The following is a 17,393-nucleotide window of genomic DNA, read 5'->3' on the forward strand; positions in this document are numbered from 1 at the left end:
TTTCTCTTTCATATTTATCCAGAGTTACCACTTTCTTTTTGCTTTTACCGAGTTGCTAAACAAGACTGCTGCAGGATTAAAATTCATACTTTTAGGTTGAAAGGGCAACAGGTAAGGGTTCCTTCAATTTTAGATGTAGGAATCAAACGGCATAATCAGAACATTGTTTTATAGGTAATAATGACAAACTGCCCCCCTCCGTTGGTACAAGATAGAAGATAACCTGTTTGGATACCATGTGGTTGATTTTGTTGGACAGAAGTTGACAGTTCAGGAAGTGCCAGATCTTCCTGTGGGTACAAACAAGTCTGTCTCAATACTTGGCTTCCAATAAGGGAAATAATGCCTCTCTTACTTTGGAAATGATAATCCCTCTTGCTTGTTTACCACTCATAACTATTTCTTTGCTGACACATAATGATGAAACACATCACAAGAAAATGTAAACATCTGAACTTATTTCCTTGTAAAAAAAATAAAAATAACAAAAACGAAACAAAATTGAATGATAAACCTGGGAAGGGGCAGCTGTGTGGCAAAGGTAGAGCTGTCGACCTCTGAACTCCTACCCTGCCCATCCAGGTGTTGAAGTGTTCTTGGGCAAGACACTGAACCCCAAATTGCTCCTGGTGGTTATAGGTTGGGGCCAGTGTTCAGCAGCGGAGCTGGCCTCAGTGTGTGAATGTGTGTGTGCATGAGTGAATGGGACTTTGACTGGTGCTTTGGGTCTTCTAAGAAGGTATTTAAGCGCTAGACAAGTATACACCATTCTCCGTTTACCCGATACACGCTTGCAAGGATCAGCTTCAGCTAATGCCCCTGAGCCATTTAGCTTTCAATATCATTATTCTGTTGCCAACTGTCATTCAAGAAAATGAAGGGGCAAAGTTATTACTCTAATAAACATTAATTGTTTTTACAGATTTGAAGAATAAAAAAAGGAAAGTGTAAACAAATGTGCTTAGAGCTCATGCTAGTGGGCCATTGACCTACCGACCATGTAACTCACACTTTGTGAGGCCATAGAAAGGTAACAATAAAGAAAAAGCAAACAGTTGAGTCTGATTTTGATTTTGAGTTTTTCCACTGCAAAAACAGGCTCCTAAAATGGGTCAAAAATTCTCAACCCGCTGGTAGATTTTCTTTAAATAAGCAAAAGATAAAAATGCGCTGATAGGGTGAGAAAATTGGTCTTACCAATAATTCATAGTTTAAGAAAAAATATATAGTCACTAAGACATGTTTTCATAAACCTAAAGTCTTTTTACTTATTTAAGATTAAGTTTTGCAGTGTTTAAACACTGCTGAATTAAGAACTGATGCAGGACTTGCAAAACCAGCACAACAGCTCCTGATTAACTGTTTTTATCAGAGGGGGGGGGGGGGTAACAAAACAAAAAAAAACCTCGGTCTCTTTTCAGTAGGCAGGCTTCCAAACAGAAAGTTAGAAAGTTGTATAACTAACTGGGTGAGGCAGACCTGTCATGTTAGAGTTAAAGCTACATTACCAGCACTGCAAGTTCAGACAGTTCAGTCAAAGATTTGTTCAGGATTTCTCTAGTAGACTAATCCACTGAAAAATATGTTGTTCTCAGAACAAGTAAAACATATAGAATACAAGACATTTTTAACTTGTTATATCTAAAAAAATACCAATGGAACAATTAATAAGAATCAAAATAATGTATTGTCATTATAAAATGTAGATTGTAACGTGATTTGAACAGCTCAGGAAAAACAGAAGACTTCAAAACAAGAGGCAGTCACAGTTTGCAAGTATGTGCACGGATGCAAATGTGCAACTTTATAAATAAAAGCATGAGAGGTAAATGTATAAAAATAAAGAGTAATTATACACTTTTTCACTCCAAATATATCCTTTTTATCAGTCCATCTATGCTTTTTTTTCTAGACGATAAGCATCTTGGAGTAAGTCTAGACACACACATTTCAAGATGTTTGTCCTACAAAATCTATGTAAATATATTTACTTAGAATTACTTCTGTCCTGCAGTTGTTGAACATGTTTGTACCTTGTTGTGAGTGAAATATAATCCCTAAATCAAACAAGTCTGTTTCTTGAAACAGAAGTACTCACCATTCACACAAAAAAAACCTTCTGATAAAAAAAAACATGTAAACCAAAAAAAAGAAAAAGTTCTATTTAAGACACTGCTTAACAAAAAAGAATTTCAAGATAAACTGAAATCAAGATATTCAAGATTTATTGTCTTTAAACAAGTCCACGCAGCTAAAAAGTTACTAGTTTTGTCAAGTTTAATTGTGTATTTAAGATAGAAACCAGACACAAATGCTTGGTGAGATTTTGGGTTCTGCAGTATGGATTCAGCGTGAGACTCTGTATTTGTACAGACCATGCTAGTTCTTTCATGTAGGGTTTTTTTTGGATGGTGCCAGTCTGAAATACATTATTGGAATGTGATCCTCGTGTAGGTGCCACAAAAACGATTCCATGATATATCTGGGGTTGTCTGCCAGCAGATTTGCAAACTGCAATAAACATGTTGTTTTTAGGTCTGTGCTGGGTCATCGTAATTTGAATAAGTGACTTCTGTACAACCTCTGCAGAATTGTTGTCCCTCTGTGTGTCAGGAACCCTTAAGTCCTTTCACTCAATTTTTTGAGTTTTAGACCTCTGAAACTAACAGTTAGGTGGGAAATCTTAACTGCTTGTCACCATGGAGTCCTCATTGCTGTATCTAATTGGAACGCAAAAGGATTTTTTTCTGGAGTTGAAAAATCACATGCTTGCCCGTTTAGAAAACACTTGTTGCAATAGCATCACGTGCATCACCATGCATTAAGGCAGTTGAAATGCTTTCATCAAGGATGTGTTTTTAAACTTGCAAATGAGCTGCAGGCACCCTGTGGAACTGACACCATGACAATGGTGGCACAAACTGCCAGAAGTTCCCACATGTTAAGAGTCTCCTGAGATTTGCAACATACCCTACTAATGCAGAGAACAAAGGCAAAGACAGAAGCTGAAGTGCTGGATCATGGAATAAAGACGACTCTGTAATTAATAAAACATTGTGTAGATGTTGTTTAGTTCATCAAAGAATTTACTTTCCAAAAGTTAGCCACAAAAGTGCATTGTTAGAAGAAGTTGTGGTTTTGTTTGGTTGAGCAGCTCTAGTTTTCAAGTTGGCATAAAACCTGTTCCCAAAATAATTAAAAGAATGCTATTCATCCCTCCCATCGATAATGATTTTTACCTCTTTTAGCCATCTGATTAGGTACCAACTCCTCCTTTGCCTGTCTGTGCAGATTTTTCATCCGTCCAGGTTGATTCCATGGACGTGGTAGGAAAAAGGCAGACAGCTGGACTTGGTTTATCTTTTATCAGAGAAGACATTTCTCCAATGGGAAATCCTCTTGGAGATGAAATGAAATGTCTTTTAATGAGAAAAAACAAACCAAGTAGAGTTGAATGCTTTTTTACCCACTCCTTACATTCATCACTATTGTCAACTTCTCTGTTGCTTTCATCTACATGTTTAGACGTCACACAAGCGTTGCTTCACATTTATCTAATAATCTTCTAAACAAGACAAAAAGCTAACCTCGCCAAAAATATTTCTACTGAGCTCAGTATATTTCCTGTTTGTGATGAGCTTTGTTTTCCACTCTGAATGGGTGTGTCTGCCCTCTGAAATGCTAGACCACTAGCATGTTGAGGTTACTGTAACTGGCTAAACAGCCTGAACCAGTGAGTGCAGGCTCTGTCATTCTTGCTCACACCCACATGCCTTGTTCTGGCTCCATAAACCATGGAGACGGCTGCCATTCATACTTTGCCCCAGCGCAAGAAGCTAAGAATGAAACCAGTAACAAAAGCTGATATATTCCCCACAGGAATATTTCTTTAAAACTCCCAAACTTCTGTAATGATAGGGGGGGAAGAACCTGCGGCATAAAAGAAAGGGGGGAAAAATAGTTAGAGGAAGTGAGGTTAGAACCACCCAAACTTCCCAAACCACCCAATCAAGATGAGCTCCTGGAATTGGATCCCTCCCTTGCTCACCACCTGAGAGGGAAGATACACAGCTGTGCCTCAGAGACTCAACAGACGCAGAACAGAGAGAAGGAACCAGAGAGCAGGAAGAAAAAAGAAATAGAAACCTTTTCATAGAAATAAAATCGCCCTTAAACTCAAGAAGTCTCAGATGCATTTTTTTTTATTATTCTAAACAAGAGTGAGAAAACCTGTATGCTCCGGGGAGCTGTGTATCTGTAACAACAAGACCATGAGCTCATCGTCTCTGGATTGAATGAACTACACAAAAAGAAAACAAACTCTGAAGAAACTGGACACTGAGATGTGGACCAAAAGGAGATGAAGACCCTAAAGAATTCTAGGACCAAACTTTTTTTTATTTAAAAACGTTCTAACCTAAAACTGCTCAAACTCTGCGACCAGTGTTTTTTTTTGTTTTCCTGAGTCTATTTTCTGAACCACGTGAACATAGTCTAACCCGGAGTGGAACCCACTCATGCGTTCTTTGGGCACATAGATGAGATGTCTCTAGAAGATGTAGGGACCAACGCCAGCCTTGGGGCTAAAACCCGTGCTACGGATGGGAGCCTTGAGGTGGAGAGCATGAACATTGACCAAGATGGGATCTTTATGGACAAGATCGCTTTTCTGTCTCCGGAAATGTTTGACGCCAGTGCCTTCAAAGGAAGGTTTTCAAAGATCCACAGGTCAAAAAAGAGGAAAGGGCTCCTTGATGGTAGGTGATGATAAACCATTGGGTTTTTGATTTTGTTTTTCATTGTATACCGTTGGTGTGATTATAAAACAAGCTTCTATTAGCGTTATGAAATGAAAATTGTGTAATCTCAGATGTTTTTAGGAAAAAATGAAAGGCTTAACACAATTTTAAAATAGGGAAACCCCAACTCAACAACTGGATGTGGGTGTGCAGGTTACCCATGCAGCCAGGGCACTGATCTTTTTCTGCATATTTAGTCTTTTCCTTATGTCTCAGTATTTGTTATATTACAGTACAGTTTGAAGCCTCTGAAAAGTTTGACTCTCTGTTTCAGTATGGCTAAATAAATGTAAATTTCCAGATTTCCTAAAAAGAAATGTATGCTTGGAAGTATCTGCTACTGTTGGATTTCCTTTTATTTAGAACCTTTGGTGGGATTTGTTTGGTTTCTAGACGATGTGCTGTGATGATTTTAGTCTGTATTCTGAATATTACAAAAGAAAAAAAATATTTACAGTAAGGAAAAACATTAGACATTTGTTTAAACTCTTGTGAAATATAAGCAAGTTTATCTATATCATTGATTTAGTGACATTTTTTGCATCGATAAACAGCGGCTATTAGATGACAGAGATATTGTTGTCAAAAGAACATTTTTATTTTGCTAATTTTTTAACATTCCAGTGTAATAATTATACTTGTCGCAATATTTTTTTTTATCCTGGTTCCTCCCTGCTTATAATGCTCTCTAAAAGAAAAAAAGTATACTTCTGAAAAAATAGATTTATCTATTTGTTTTGTTGTTGTCATAGTCACGGTAAAGAAGCCAGTAGGACTTTCTCTGTTTTTTATTTACCTTTAAATCTGTTCCAGACCAACTCCAATGAAAATCGTGTTTTTAACATGTAGCATTTTTCTCATGATCGAGGACAAAGAAAGAAAATTAACATCAAAACTGCATTTCTAAGTATTGCTTCATTCAAATGTTGATGGATTTGGAGCAAAAATAAAAACGCTGTTTGAAAAAGTTCTGTTTTGATGCAGTAACTGATACAGGCAGGCCACATTCTCCTTACTGTGCTCCATTCTGATGCATCTACTTGCAGCATAATAGATACGTTAACGTCTTCATTTTCCTCATCTGAGCTGATTCAAAACTGTACAGCTGGATAGCTCTGACATTGCTGGCCATTTTTGTTTTACTGCTAATGTTAGCTTGGGCTAGTGAGGGACTGTAAGCTAGCGGGAAAGAGTCTTAACAAAGTAGCAGAGTGCTACTTTGTTAAGTGTTACTTTGTCCTGCCCACAACTCACAGGCGAACATCTGATGAGCTCCTCCCATGATGCAGAAAATATGTCTTTAAAAACGACAGATTATTTTGATTGTTGGCTAAAAACTGCATAATCAGAATTAAAGACAGCTGGGAAAGATTTTATAAATAGATAAAAAATATAGTTGGAGTGTTGCTTTAAAAGGCAGAAGTGATTGACTTTATTAGAGGAAAAATAGTAAGTTAGTCTGGGAATTTTATCCTATGACAAAGTCAGTCATGGTAATTTTAAAAAAGGTTGCTCATAAATGTGTGAAAAAACTTTAGTATTGAAACCTTGCCTATATATCCATTTGATCAAGTTTAATCTACACAGTGTAGTATAGATTACATTTCAATCTTTTGAGTGACTTAGTCATCTTTTTATTAAGTACAAGACCCTGAAGAACACAGTGAAAATCAGAAGAGCAGACTTGGAGTGTAGCAAAGTTCCACCTATACAAACAAATCTTTCAGAAGGAATAGCAATGGCTTCCTGAATGAAAGAACTCAAAGTTTATTCAAAGGTCACATTTTTGTCACAAGAAATGTAATATTTGTAGGCTTGTCTGTTGTGACCCGCACAACTTTAGTGTTGATGTTAGGCAGAAAATTCAGTGATGTTTAGCTTTTAACCTTTTCACACTAGTGTTCTTCAAAGAGGTTTTGGTCCTGTTAGATCAGCCCAGCTGTGTTGAGGAGACACTACTGTGTAATCTTTGAACCTCAAACAGGTCTCCTTCTGGGGTTTTGTGTACCTCTTTGTTTAAGCACTGCTTTCATGTGTGCGTCTAAGCTTCAAAGCAACACTTCCAAAGTTAACAGATGAGTTATAGGCATCAGATAAATTGATTAAAACACATTTAATTAAGTTATTTTACTAATTAATTTTCTTGATAGAAATGAAAGTAAGTGTTCTTACAATTACTTCTCCAGTATAAGTGAATCACATTTTGTCTAACATTTGAAAAAGTGTGTAGAGATTATCTATGGCTAGATATTAGGCAACATTGTGCTTTTTACTTCCTCGTTAACAAATCTAGAGAGCCACAAGAACATCTAATGGTGTGGAAAACCTGGTAGTTGACTTTGACCCTCAAATATATAGCCTTGTTCCTCTGAATGCATTGGTAGAGCTGTAGGAGTTCATGTGTGTTGGCCTGCATGCGTGAAGGAGTCACATTCCAGCAGCTGGCATGCCCAGGCCTCTGCTCAGAATCTGTGGAATGCCACAAACTTTCACGGGGGGGACTCTCCCCCCCTTAGGTTCAGGGTATTTCCTGAGGATGTACAGTTTGTGTAGCTGATACTGGGCCACTTTTCCAGTTGTTTGTTGTGGATTTGAATCTATATTTATCCTCAAAATACATGATGCACTGTGATGCTTTTCATATCAATAATATGAATTCTTGCCAAAAAAATGTAGGTAACAATGATATAAGCATATATTGTTCACGCATGAATGTTTCTAGTGGTGCATTGCAAGATGTTATTGTTGTGATAGTTTTCAGACCATGTAAAAGTGCTTTGCCTTTGGTGTTTTGCCCTTGACTTTTCGCAGAGTAAGCACAAGTTGTAGACAAGACTAGGCTTGCGGAGCTTCTCTGGTACACAGTGTTGTCTCTCCTTTGAGAGTACGCTTTAATTGTCTGTTAATGTGAACCAGGCCATCCTGCGCTTCATAGCTCTCCTGTGAGCTGCAGGATGATATTGTATTTTATCCATGCTCTCCTCTTCCCTCCCAGCTTTCTCATCCTGTGGCACTTCCACATCTATATTACCCTAATTATCTTACCCATTCTTCCACTAATTCTCACCTACAGCCAAAGCATCTTCATCCTACCTTTCTGCTAAGACCAGCATTTGAGGGCAAAAAGTGGAAAGATAAACTTGCCTGGTGTTTGTGTCTGTGCCGATCTGCAGAGCTTAGCTGAAGCAATAGGGTGGGAGGATAGGATCATCTGCAAGCTATTTAGTGTTGACTAAGCAAGCTACCAGGAGTGAGGAGAAAATTTAAGATAGCAAATTAAACACAGAAAGATAGTTTTGCTACTTCTATTTCTTCATTATCTAAACATCCAGATCAATAATAAGGAGTTTAAATACAAAGACAACCAAACGAATAGGTGATGCTGCAGCTTTCTGGTGTAACATTTCAGCTAAATCCTATTTTCTAATTGGTCAAACAGTTGCTATGTCAGTGTTTGCCATAGAATTTAAAATATATTCATTCGGGTCGAGTAAGTAGGAAATTACCGTGCATACCCTAAAGTGCTCCACTTTAAATATTTTAATTGCTTTCTACTTTATGAATCAATACATGAGCGGCATGCACCACTACTCTTCTAGTCAACCTTTCCTCATGCAGTCAGACGGGCTTTACATCTCCTGACGCTTCTCTCATCCTTCTGATTGTTCTGGTTGTAGCAGCCCTCCAGCTTTAAGATATGCAGAAGAATGACTGATGCTGGTGGGCCAATGTTCCAATGACATGTTTAAATAAGAAGAAGCTATTTTATTTAAAAACGTATCCAACTCAGTTTGTGGCGTAGACTTTTATTTTAAAGTTAAATGCCTAAAATTGCAGTTAAATGCCATTTTTCTGGTGATGGAGGACATGTAGAAAGAAAATTAAGATTAGTTTCTGGGTATTTCCTTGAGAGGGAGCCGGTTTAGCTCGTGCTGGTTTGCGGCACCTTCCGTCCGTGAAACCAGGGTTCAAATCTGGGCTGCTCCCTGTTCCCTTCTCTACTTCTGTGCCGGTCCCAAGCCCGGTTGCTTTGAGAAGGTTGCGTCAGGAAGGGCATCCGGCGTAAAACATTGCCAAGTTTACCATGCGACTTGTTCGCTGTGGCAACCCCTGATGGGTAAAAGCCAAAAGAGAAAGGAAGTTTCTGGGTATTTCCTTATTCAAGTTAGGGCTGGGCAATTAATCAATTAATTCGAGTATGTTTTTAGAAGATTTATTTTTGGGATGATCGAGATTTCATTTTGCCAGCTTTCTTCTCTCTAGCACTTTTGTTGTTCGGGGTAAAGTCAGTCCACTGGTCTCTCATGAAGGGCAGAAATGAAAAAAGCAACAAGCAGAGGAGCTTCTCCTGCGAGGCTAAAAAAAAAAAAAAAACACTAGCGCGCGCTGATGAGTCAAAGGTTGTGACTTCAAACTTGGAGCATCAACCCACATGCAGCAAAATCTGTTTCATGACTGTTGTTACCAAAAATGCTCTGCCGAGTGTGTGCTGGTACATCTCTTTGTGTATGAGATGCTCAAGCTAGCGGTAGCTCACAAAACATCTGCTGCATTGATCTCCAAACATTTGAACAGCTTGTATTTAGGTTCCCTTGTGTTAAAGCCAATCCCCAAAGGAGATGTTAAATAGTTAAATAGTTCTAAAATAAAATAGTTCTTGTTAAATATATTTCATCATTTGTCATTTTTGTAAAAAACAAACAAACAAATAAATAAGTAAAAGCAGGGAGAAGAAAATTGATTAAAATCGAAAATCGAATTTGGAAAGAAAAAATCTGAGATTTGATTTTTTTTGGCCATATCGCCTAATTCATATAGTTGTGCATTAGTTTAAAAATGCTTGTAGTTGTTACAGTCGGAAGACCACAAGGTCCCTGCTCTGCTCCATTCCGATGCATCCACTTGCAGACAAATAGATACATGTACTTCCTTGTTTTCCTTGACTGAGCTGGTGTCTGGCTCCAGACTGTACGCCTGGATATTGCTCGCCAAAGCTGGGTATTGTTACACCACTGATGTTAGCTTGGAGTTGTGAGGGGCTGTAGGCTAGTGGGAGAGCACGTAAACAGAGGGATTATAGAAAATGAGCGCAGACTTACTCCGCACCAATAGTCTCGCCCACCACTAAGAGGCAAATCTCTAATGACAGGTTATTTGATTTAGGGCATAATCATGATATAATGACCACTGGGAACACATTTAAAATAGACCAGAGAATGATTGGAGTGAGACTTTAAGGCAAAAATCCTGTTTTTCACTTTCTATTGGCTCCAACAGTTAGCCTAACTCGCCTTCTCTTGATCTTCATTGGTTGTGTTTTTGTATCGTTGAAAGCTACTGTTGTTTAACTGTTATACCTTTCACAACCCTACTTACTGTCTGTGCATTGATAATTACAATCTATAGCTTTCCTAACAGGCCTACTTGCAGACCCTCCAATTCAGAACCATCTGCAGTAGTTTGTTGTCCTCTCACTCATCCTCTTTCTCTCTAACTCACTCTCTTTTTCCTCAAAGATGATTGGATGCTCGGGACTCCCAGCATCTGCCCTGGGAGAGCAAAACAGAAAGGAGGGGTAGATGAGGGGGGTTGTTAGCCAACAAGATAGCAGCACAGTTCAGGCGAGGTAGGGTGTTCTCTCTCTCTGACACACACATTTAAACTTGCGAAAAAGGACACACGCTGCTGCTCGCTCTCAGCAGCAGGCAGCTGCAACATCCGCATCGCCTGCTCCCCCACTCTCTTTCTTGAAGCGCTCTCCTCCTCCTTCTCCTCCTCGCTTCCACCCTCCTCAGCGTCTCATCCCGCTGTCCTGTACCGACTCTGCTGTCTGTCACCGTGGCGACATGGCCTCTGCAGCCATGGCAACCAGCCAGCAGGATTCAGGCTTCTTTGACATCAGCATCAAGTCTCTGCTCAAGTCTTTAGGAGGCTGTGAGTACAACTAGGAGATGGTGGTCGTTGCTAGATTTTGAACAAGTGCGTGACACACCGGTGGAAGACTTGTTAGCCATCAGTGAATCTTCCTGTTTACGCGCTTGACTTACTGCATGTGTGTGTTTGGAGCTCGGGAGAGGGGAGCTGAACAGGCTCAACATAACATGATCCACACTGTCAATAAATGGTGATATTACATAATGGATTTATGGAAGGGAAGTGGTTGAGTGGGAGATAACTGCAACAGACTGAGTCTGAGTCCTCTGCAATTTTCTGTGCAGGAATGTGTGTGAATCTATCTCCATACGTCTCTAAACTAAATCTCCTTGAAATCATTCCTTGTGCCATACATTTTTCCATTTAGCTGAGCCCAATGTTAGTGGGGTTTTGTTTGTTTTCCTTCCGAACATTTAGTTCTGTTTACATCCCAAGAGACTCAACTTTTCTTAATCCGGACTAGTCGTTGTTTACAACGTGGGACTTGTCTTGGAGTCTGAATGAAAGCAGCGTTTTCAGTGCAGCTTCTATCTGTACAAGCTGTACTCACCTTCACAGCAGAGCAGGTTACAGTACAGTTACCCAAAAGGCACTCTGTCTTCAGGACTCATCAGTGGGCAGTCTGTTGTTTTTCTTCCCCTCATCTGTGAGCTCTGTTCTCTTCCTGGTGATTAGCTTTCATACAAACATTATATTTGGTATAGTTTGAAGCATTTTTTTAGACTCACTTTTCTATATTTCTGTGAGGTGAAGTTTCTGTTAGGAACACACACAATTTCCAGTTTATATGTTAGCAATCTTTATAGAGGAGTAAAGGAACTCCTTTAAGGCTAACATGATAGGGGATTCCTTATATTAGTCCTACATTCTTTTAAACATAGCATCAGTTTTTGCTATGCAGGTTTCTATACTGCAGGGTCTTTAAAAGCATCTGAAATCCAAGAGAAGGGGTTTGTGTTTCAAGTGCACATTACCTATCGATCGAAACCTCTGGAAAATTTGCTGTTCTCATCAAGTTTAATTTGTTTTATGTTACATAACAAGCATCTAAAATGAACGTTTATTGCAGTTGTTTCACGCACCACTTAACATTGTCTAGTAACTTTAATTCAATGTATTTTTGAGCCGTAACCAGCATTATTGAATAACTTTATTGTATAGTTGCAAACTGGCAACAAAATCAACTTTTAATATGATCTAACTGCTTGGAACACTATCAGGGTTAGGAAGCCTGGCTCCACTATCACTTTTTTATATTTATGAATTAGTGTTTATAAATTATTTTCATATGTTGTCATCTTGTGTTGCTATGCTGATGTAGAAGGAGGAGATAATAAGATAAAAGGAGGTAATAAGATATTTATGTTCTTTTTGACTGCTATTGTTCAAAGCTAGTTTTATTTTGAAAAATCTTGTATGTATAGTTAAGCCAGCATAGAAAAGGTAGAACTAACTATCAACTGTATGCAGAACACTTTTTTTCATATCATACCTCAGAAGTTTTACAATTTAAGAAATGTTGTATTAGAAAAACATACAAGCTGGATAGCCTTCAAACTAAATGTTTCCTCTTGCGTGTTGTGTGCCATTGTGTAGTTCTGTGATATCATGTGATATCTATGCAACTCTTACTGCAATTTTTTTTTTTTATCGCTTTATCATCCTATTGATTTTTTTATTGGATAAATGACATTTCCTGCTGTAGTTAAACATAAATCCAATAGAAATGAAAGCAGCAAAACAACACATTGGATTTAAAATCTCCAATTTCTCAAATGGTTACAGAAACAAAAGATTTCCTATTTAACGATAAAACTTTTTTGTTAAGCTTGCAATTTTGAGGCATTTCCTCCCCTCATCTGGCACTATCTTTTTCCTGGTATCACTCCCCCAAAAAATGACTTGATTTACATTAAACGAACGTACTAAGATATTTGGAAGAAGCTTTATTACAGACTCGAGGTCCATTTGCCACAATATGCACAAAATATAAAAGACGTTAGGATAAAAATAAAACACGCAAACAAGTATAAGAATGATGACATAAAAAGTATTCTAAAAAAAATGTCATAAAAGAATAAAAATCAATGTTATAGGAATATAAAAACAATGACATAAAAATATAAGAACAGTAAAATAACCAAGTATCATAAACTTAATAAACAACTAAAACTGCAGACTTTTAAAAAAAACCGTAAAAGTTTAAAAAAGGCGACCATACCAAAACCTCCAAATAGGGGATTGGTATCTAAAAGTGCTGGACTTTACATTGGTGAGAGTTAAAATGATTTAGTTTTCATATTTGTGGAATCATTTCTTATAATGGTGATTCATAGAAATGCCTGCAAAAATTCCAGAAAGCTCTGTGTAAAGCGTTTCTTAAATTCTCCCATCACGTTCTCCCTGCCCATTTAAAAACCTTTAAAATGCAATTTATAAAAAATAACATAAGATTTATAAAATCTGAAGGTGAACCCAAATTTGCATTTACTAAGTAAAATTTCAAATGTAAAAGTTTTAGTTTCCCAACACTTACATTTGATTGTGTTCACCTCCATGTGTGTTTTTGTATGTGTTTGCCTGTGTGTGTTCTTGTATATGAGTAGGGGTCAGTGGGAGTGGCAGGTACGTAAGACAGTGACCGCCAGCGCTCTATATATAGCGTCTCCCTCCTCCCTCAAACTCTCTCCCCAAAGCGGCGTTGAAATTCCAACACAGCTTTGCCGGTCGGACAAAAACTAGGAGGTGTAAGTGGCTCGTCTCCCACATGCAACGTAAAGATGGCCACAGAACCGCTTCCACAGATGCACCTCTTTTCACTTCTACTTTTTTGTGGGCTTCAGGGCTTCCAAGGTCAGAGGAGCGACTGTACATAGAAGGCACAGCAGCTCAGGAGGCGGAGCTGAAGCTAATGTAGAAACTGATAGGTGGCCTATAGGCTCATATAGCTGCCTGGCATGGAACCCTCACTCTTCTGCTGGAGCAAGACAGTGGAGTTCTCTTCAGTTCCAGTTGTCAAACTTTTCTGGCAACAGAAAAAGTAGACGATGACGCTCCTTTCTTCTTTGTACGGACGCTCCAACCCAATGCTCCAGGGTGTGAAGCATCAAGCTGTCTTCACGTGGGCCATTCAAGTCCACAAAACTCGTGCTTTTTTCTTAAAATGAACGTGGATCTAAATACACTGCTGTTATATGAAGAACTTTTTTTTTTTCTCATGACATGTCTGTCATTCTCTCAAAAATGGAGCTTCTCTCTATAACTGAAGTTAACCAGCTATGGTCCAAAGCTAGGTATGATCCAGCTAACTGTGATCCTTCCACGGTTGAACAAATGGATCACAAAGAGAGACGTCCTGCTTTAAGAAGCTTGTTTTATACATTCATAGAACTCAGTTTTTACAACCTGTAAGGTTTCATCCCTTCTTCACTTCACCGTCACTCAGCTGCTATTCTTTTCTCGTTTTATAAACCTCTACTTTTTGCCGTGCACTATGGAAGTACCAAGTAAGTGGAGCAGGGCTAGTGTCATCAGTTTCATCAAGGGCCTTGGTAAGCTTACAGAGGTGTGTGCTGCACGTCTTTGCATTTTTTTTGCTTCGTTTTCATCCAGATTGATTGCTGTGAGCAAGGTGAGGAGGCCGGTGTTCTTTTGGAACTAAAATTCTCTGTTGAGTTCAGGTCGTGCGAACGTGAAAGCCGCATAGGGCAGAACTTTATTTTTTTTAATTCATCTTGTGTAAGCAGAAAATGACTTGTCATTGTCAGCATGTTGAGAGATTCAAACTTGTTGCTTTGCATCACATAGCGCTTCACAAACTTTCATTTGACTAATAAAAGTTTTCAGACCGACTATATTCAACATGTGTTTGCCATATTAAAAAAGGGAAGAAGAAGAGAAAACCGAAAAACCAGGAGAGTATAAACGTTACATTGTTCTGGATTATTTTGATGTATACCTGGATGACAGATATCCATTTGCATAACCAAAGTTGATAGCAGATGCTATGTGCATGTTTTAGGGGGCTGTTACACAAGGTTGACTAACACTGTGAATACCCAGCAAAAACCTGCAGCTATTTGAAGGTTGCACAACTACTCAGAATGTAGCTTGTGGAAGGAAAAACAGAGAAAATTAAAAAAAACTCAAGTAAAGAGATTAGAATTACTGCTGTTATTGGCTCAGTTTTCACCTGATAGCTGTAAGAATTTTTCTAAGATATATATCTTGGATTAATAGACACTCACCTGCTCCTTCTATATCTTTTTTTAAATTCATAAGTAATTACCCATATTTTTTTAACTATAAGTTTCTCCGGAGTATAACTCTCGACTGCCAAAAATTGCATGATTAAAAATAAAAAAGTTGCATTGGAATATACTTGACACTTTTGGAAAAAAATGTATTTGACAAAATACAGGAACAAGAACAAACATGTCATCTTGAAAGGCAAATCTTTATAACGGAATAGATAACAATAATGAACTGAATATTTGAACCGTCACATATTGATGATATTCAGCTTTCTGAAACATAGGATGAATCTAGTATATTAATACAACATATAAACAAATAAGATAAGCATACCATAAAGAATATGCTAACAAGTCAACTAAACTCTTTGTATCACTTCGAATCCATAAATCTATTGAATTCTTCATCCTCTTTGTTGCTTTGGAATCATTCTGACAAGCCTGGCATAAGACTGAGCGGCGCTTCTTCTGCTTTTGTTGCTGTCAGTAGCAACTATTAATTCACACACCTACAGTTATTGCAGTTATTGCTATTTTTTTTAAAATCACAAATAAGTCCCACCTGAGTATAATCCAACGTTCACAACAGGCATGTGTCGCGATTTTAAGAATGCCCTGAACACGGCTTCTTGAACACAATTTTATCGTATGGTGTTCACACTGGCCTGTTGCTACACGATACTAGCACATGTAACTACAGCTGGAAGAGGCTTTGTGCAGAGTGTTTAAGCGGTGGAAATTTCATGAACCATCCTCCAGATGTCTTCTTTCACAGCTCTATTCAATATATAAAAGACTTGGTGTCATATAATTCTTGCTGGGCACAAACCGTAATCATTGAGTTCTTCTCCATTATCAATTTTCGAAGCAGTTGGCACTTCCATGAATTACATAAGAACGCTGCCTGTTCACTACTACCAAATCCAAGTACCTGACTGGTCAAACTTCAAACTTTTGTACATGGAGCCCAAAAACAGACTTAAAAACTTGGATAGCATTACGTGTCCGTGAGAGTTTTGGACGTGGAAACCTAAAACCTAAAGCATAAACAAGCGTCTACATAGACTTTTCATCAGAACTGGTCATTGGAATGTGCGTTGCACCGGTTGGTGGGAACGTTTCATTCATTACCCCCAGGTCACACAATGAAAAAAAGACATAACTTATATTTTAAACAACACAGTATGACATTTTATTTGATTTGCTAATTTTGCTTTGATGTGTTAGGAACGCACATTTTTTGCTTTACTTTGATTTGTTTTTTTTTGCTTCTTATCAAAATATGTCACTATCATTGTTTTTTTAATTGTTTTTTTTTATCTTAATATGAAACGATTCAATTTCACAAAAATATTGTGTTTCATAGCCACTCTCTTTCTTTGTGGATCCACAACAAAAAATTCCACTTTCTGTTTCTTAGTATTTACAGTTGTAAACTCACAAACTTTTAAAATAAACGTGGATTATTTCAGCACAAAATACAAAAACAAGTTAGAAATGACAAAGATTGTTGATTAAAATCTACTGCTTCATATCCCTAAATATCTCTTATAACTTGCTTGCCAATAGTATCGTGCCATAACATAGATGTTTACACATCTCAAACTCCCTCAGTTGAACTGAATCCGTCAGTAATATTAAACAAGCACTAAAACAAGGTGATTAAAACGTGACTTTTCTTCCTGCTCATCAGCTTCTCCTGTGAAGCCGCCCGCCCCGCCGACCAGTGGAACGCCAGGAGAAAGAAAGGGTTCTGTCGATATGGCGCCTGTCAACGTAGATCCCGAAAGCAAGCCGGGCGAGTTTGTCCTCAAAAGCTTGTTCGCCAACTTCACCTTGCTTTCCGAGCGCAAGATTCGAATCATCATGGCTGAGCCACTGGTGAGCGACTTGACATGGAGTTCATGTGCTGTTTTCTTGCCTTTCATAATCCATTTTTCTCAGGTTACACAGTAAATGAGCTGAATTGCGATCTTTTACTGAATCACTGACAACAAGGTGCATAACCAGCTGGGTTGAAATCTCATACAAAAATGAATAATTTTTGTTTTATTACTTGGAATTTGATTTTAATAAATTATTAGTGCAAAAAGTGGAATTCATTTATTTATCTAAAAAAGCTTTTTTTTTATTCATGTGAACCATCAGATATATGACGGGGCTTTTTTTTAAAAGCATTTTGATGTCTTTAAATTATTATTTGTCTTAGTCAAAGGATATGATCCATTTTCTTGCAGGTTTTTGTTTATATTCAAACTTTTTTATGAACAATTTAAGTAGACTTGACATAAGTTACAGTATAATTATGTTGTATTTCAATCAAATTTAATTATTTACCATGAATATAAATTATTTATGGGAGTGACATGTTTTTGTACAAGACATTTTCAGATTGATGTAGGAACAT

At 37.9% G+C, this 17,393-nt stretch overlaps 1 protein-coding gene across 13 annotated transcripts in view; it reads left to right on the plus strand.

Moving 5' to 3' along the window:
• Positions 1 to 17,393, plus strand: part of LOC101168389 (protein furry homolog) — a 55,047-nt gene that overhangs the window by 6,515 nt on the left and 31,139 nt on the right. For 3 of the 13 annotated variants that reach the window (XM_023962117.1, XM_023962121.1, XM_023962115.1), the window contains exons 1-2: positions 4,019 to 4,757; positions 16,680 to 16,867. In XM_023962117.1, the coding sequence (XP_023817885.1) occupies positions 4,544 to 4,757; positions 16,680 to 16,867 (402 nt within the window). In that variant the 5' untranslated portion in view covers positions 4,019 to 4,543. Of the gene's footprint in view, positions 1 to 4,009; positions 4,758 to 10,478; positions 10,734 to 13,446; positions 14,285 to 16,679; positions 16,868 to 17,393 lie in introns of those variants that run through there. The other 10 variants (XM_023962114.1, XM_023962119.1, XM_023962122.1 and 7 more) reach the window with 8 other exon arrangements.

The sequence above is a fragment of the Oryzias latipes genome, chromosome 14 (genome assembly GCF_002234675.1).
Source record: "Oryzias latipes chromosome 14, ASM223467v1".
Taxonomy (NCBI): Eukaryota; Metazoa; Chordata; class Actinopteri; order Beloniformes; family Adrianichthyidae; genus Oryzias; species Oryzias latipes.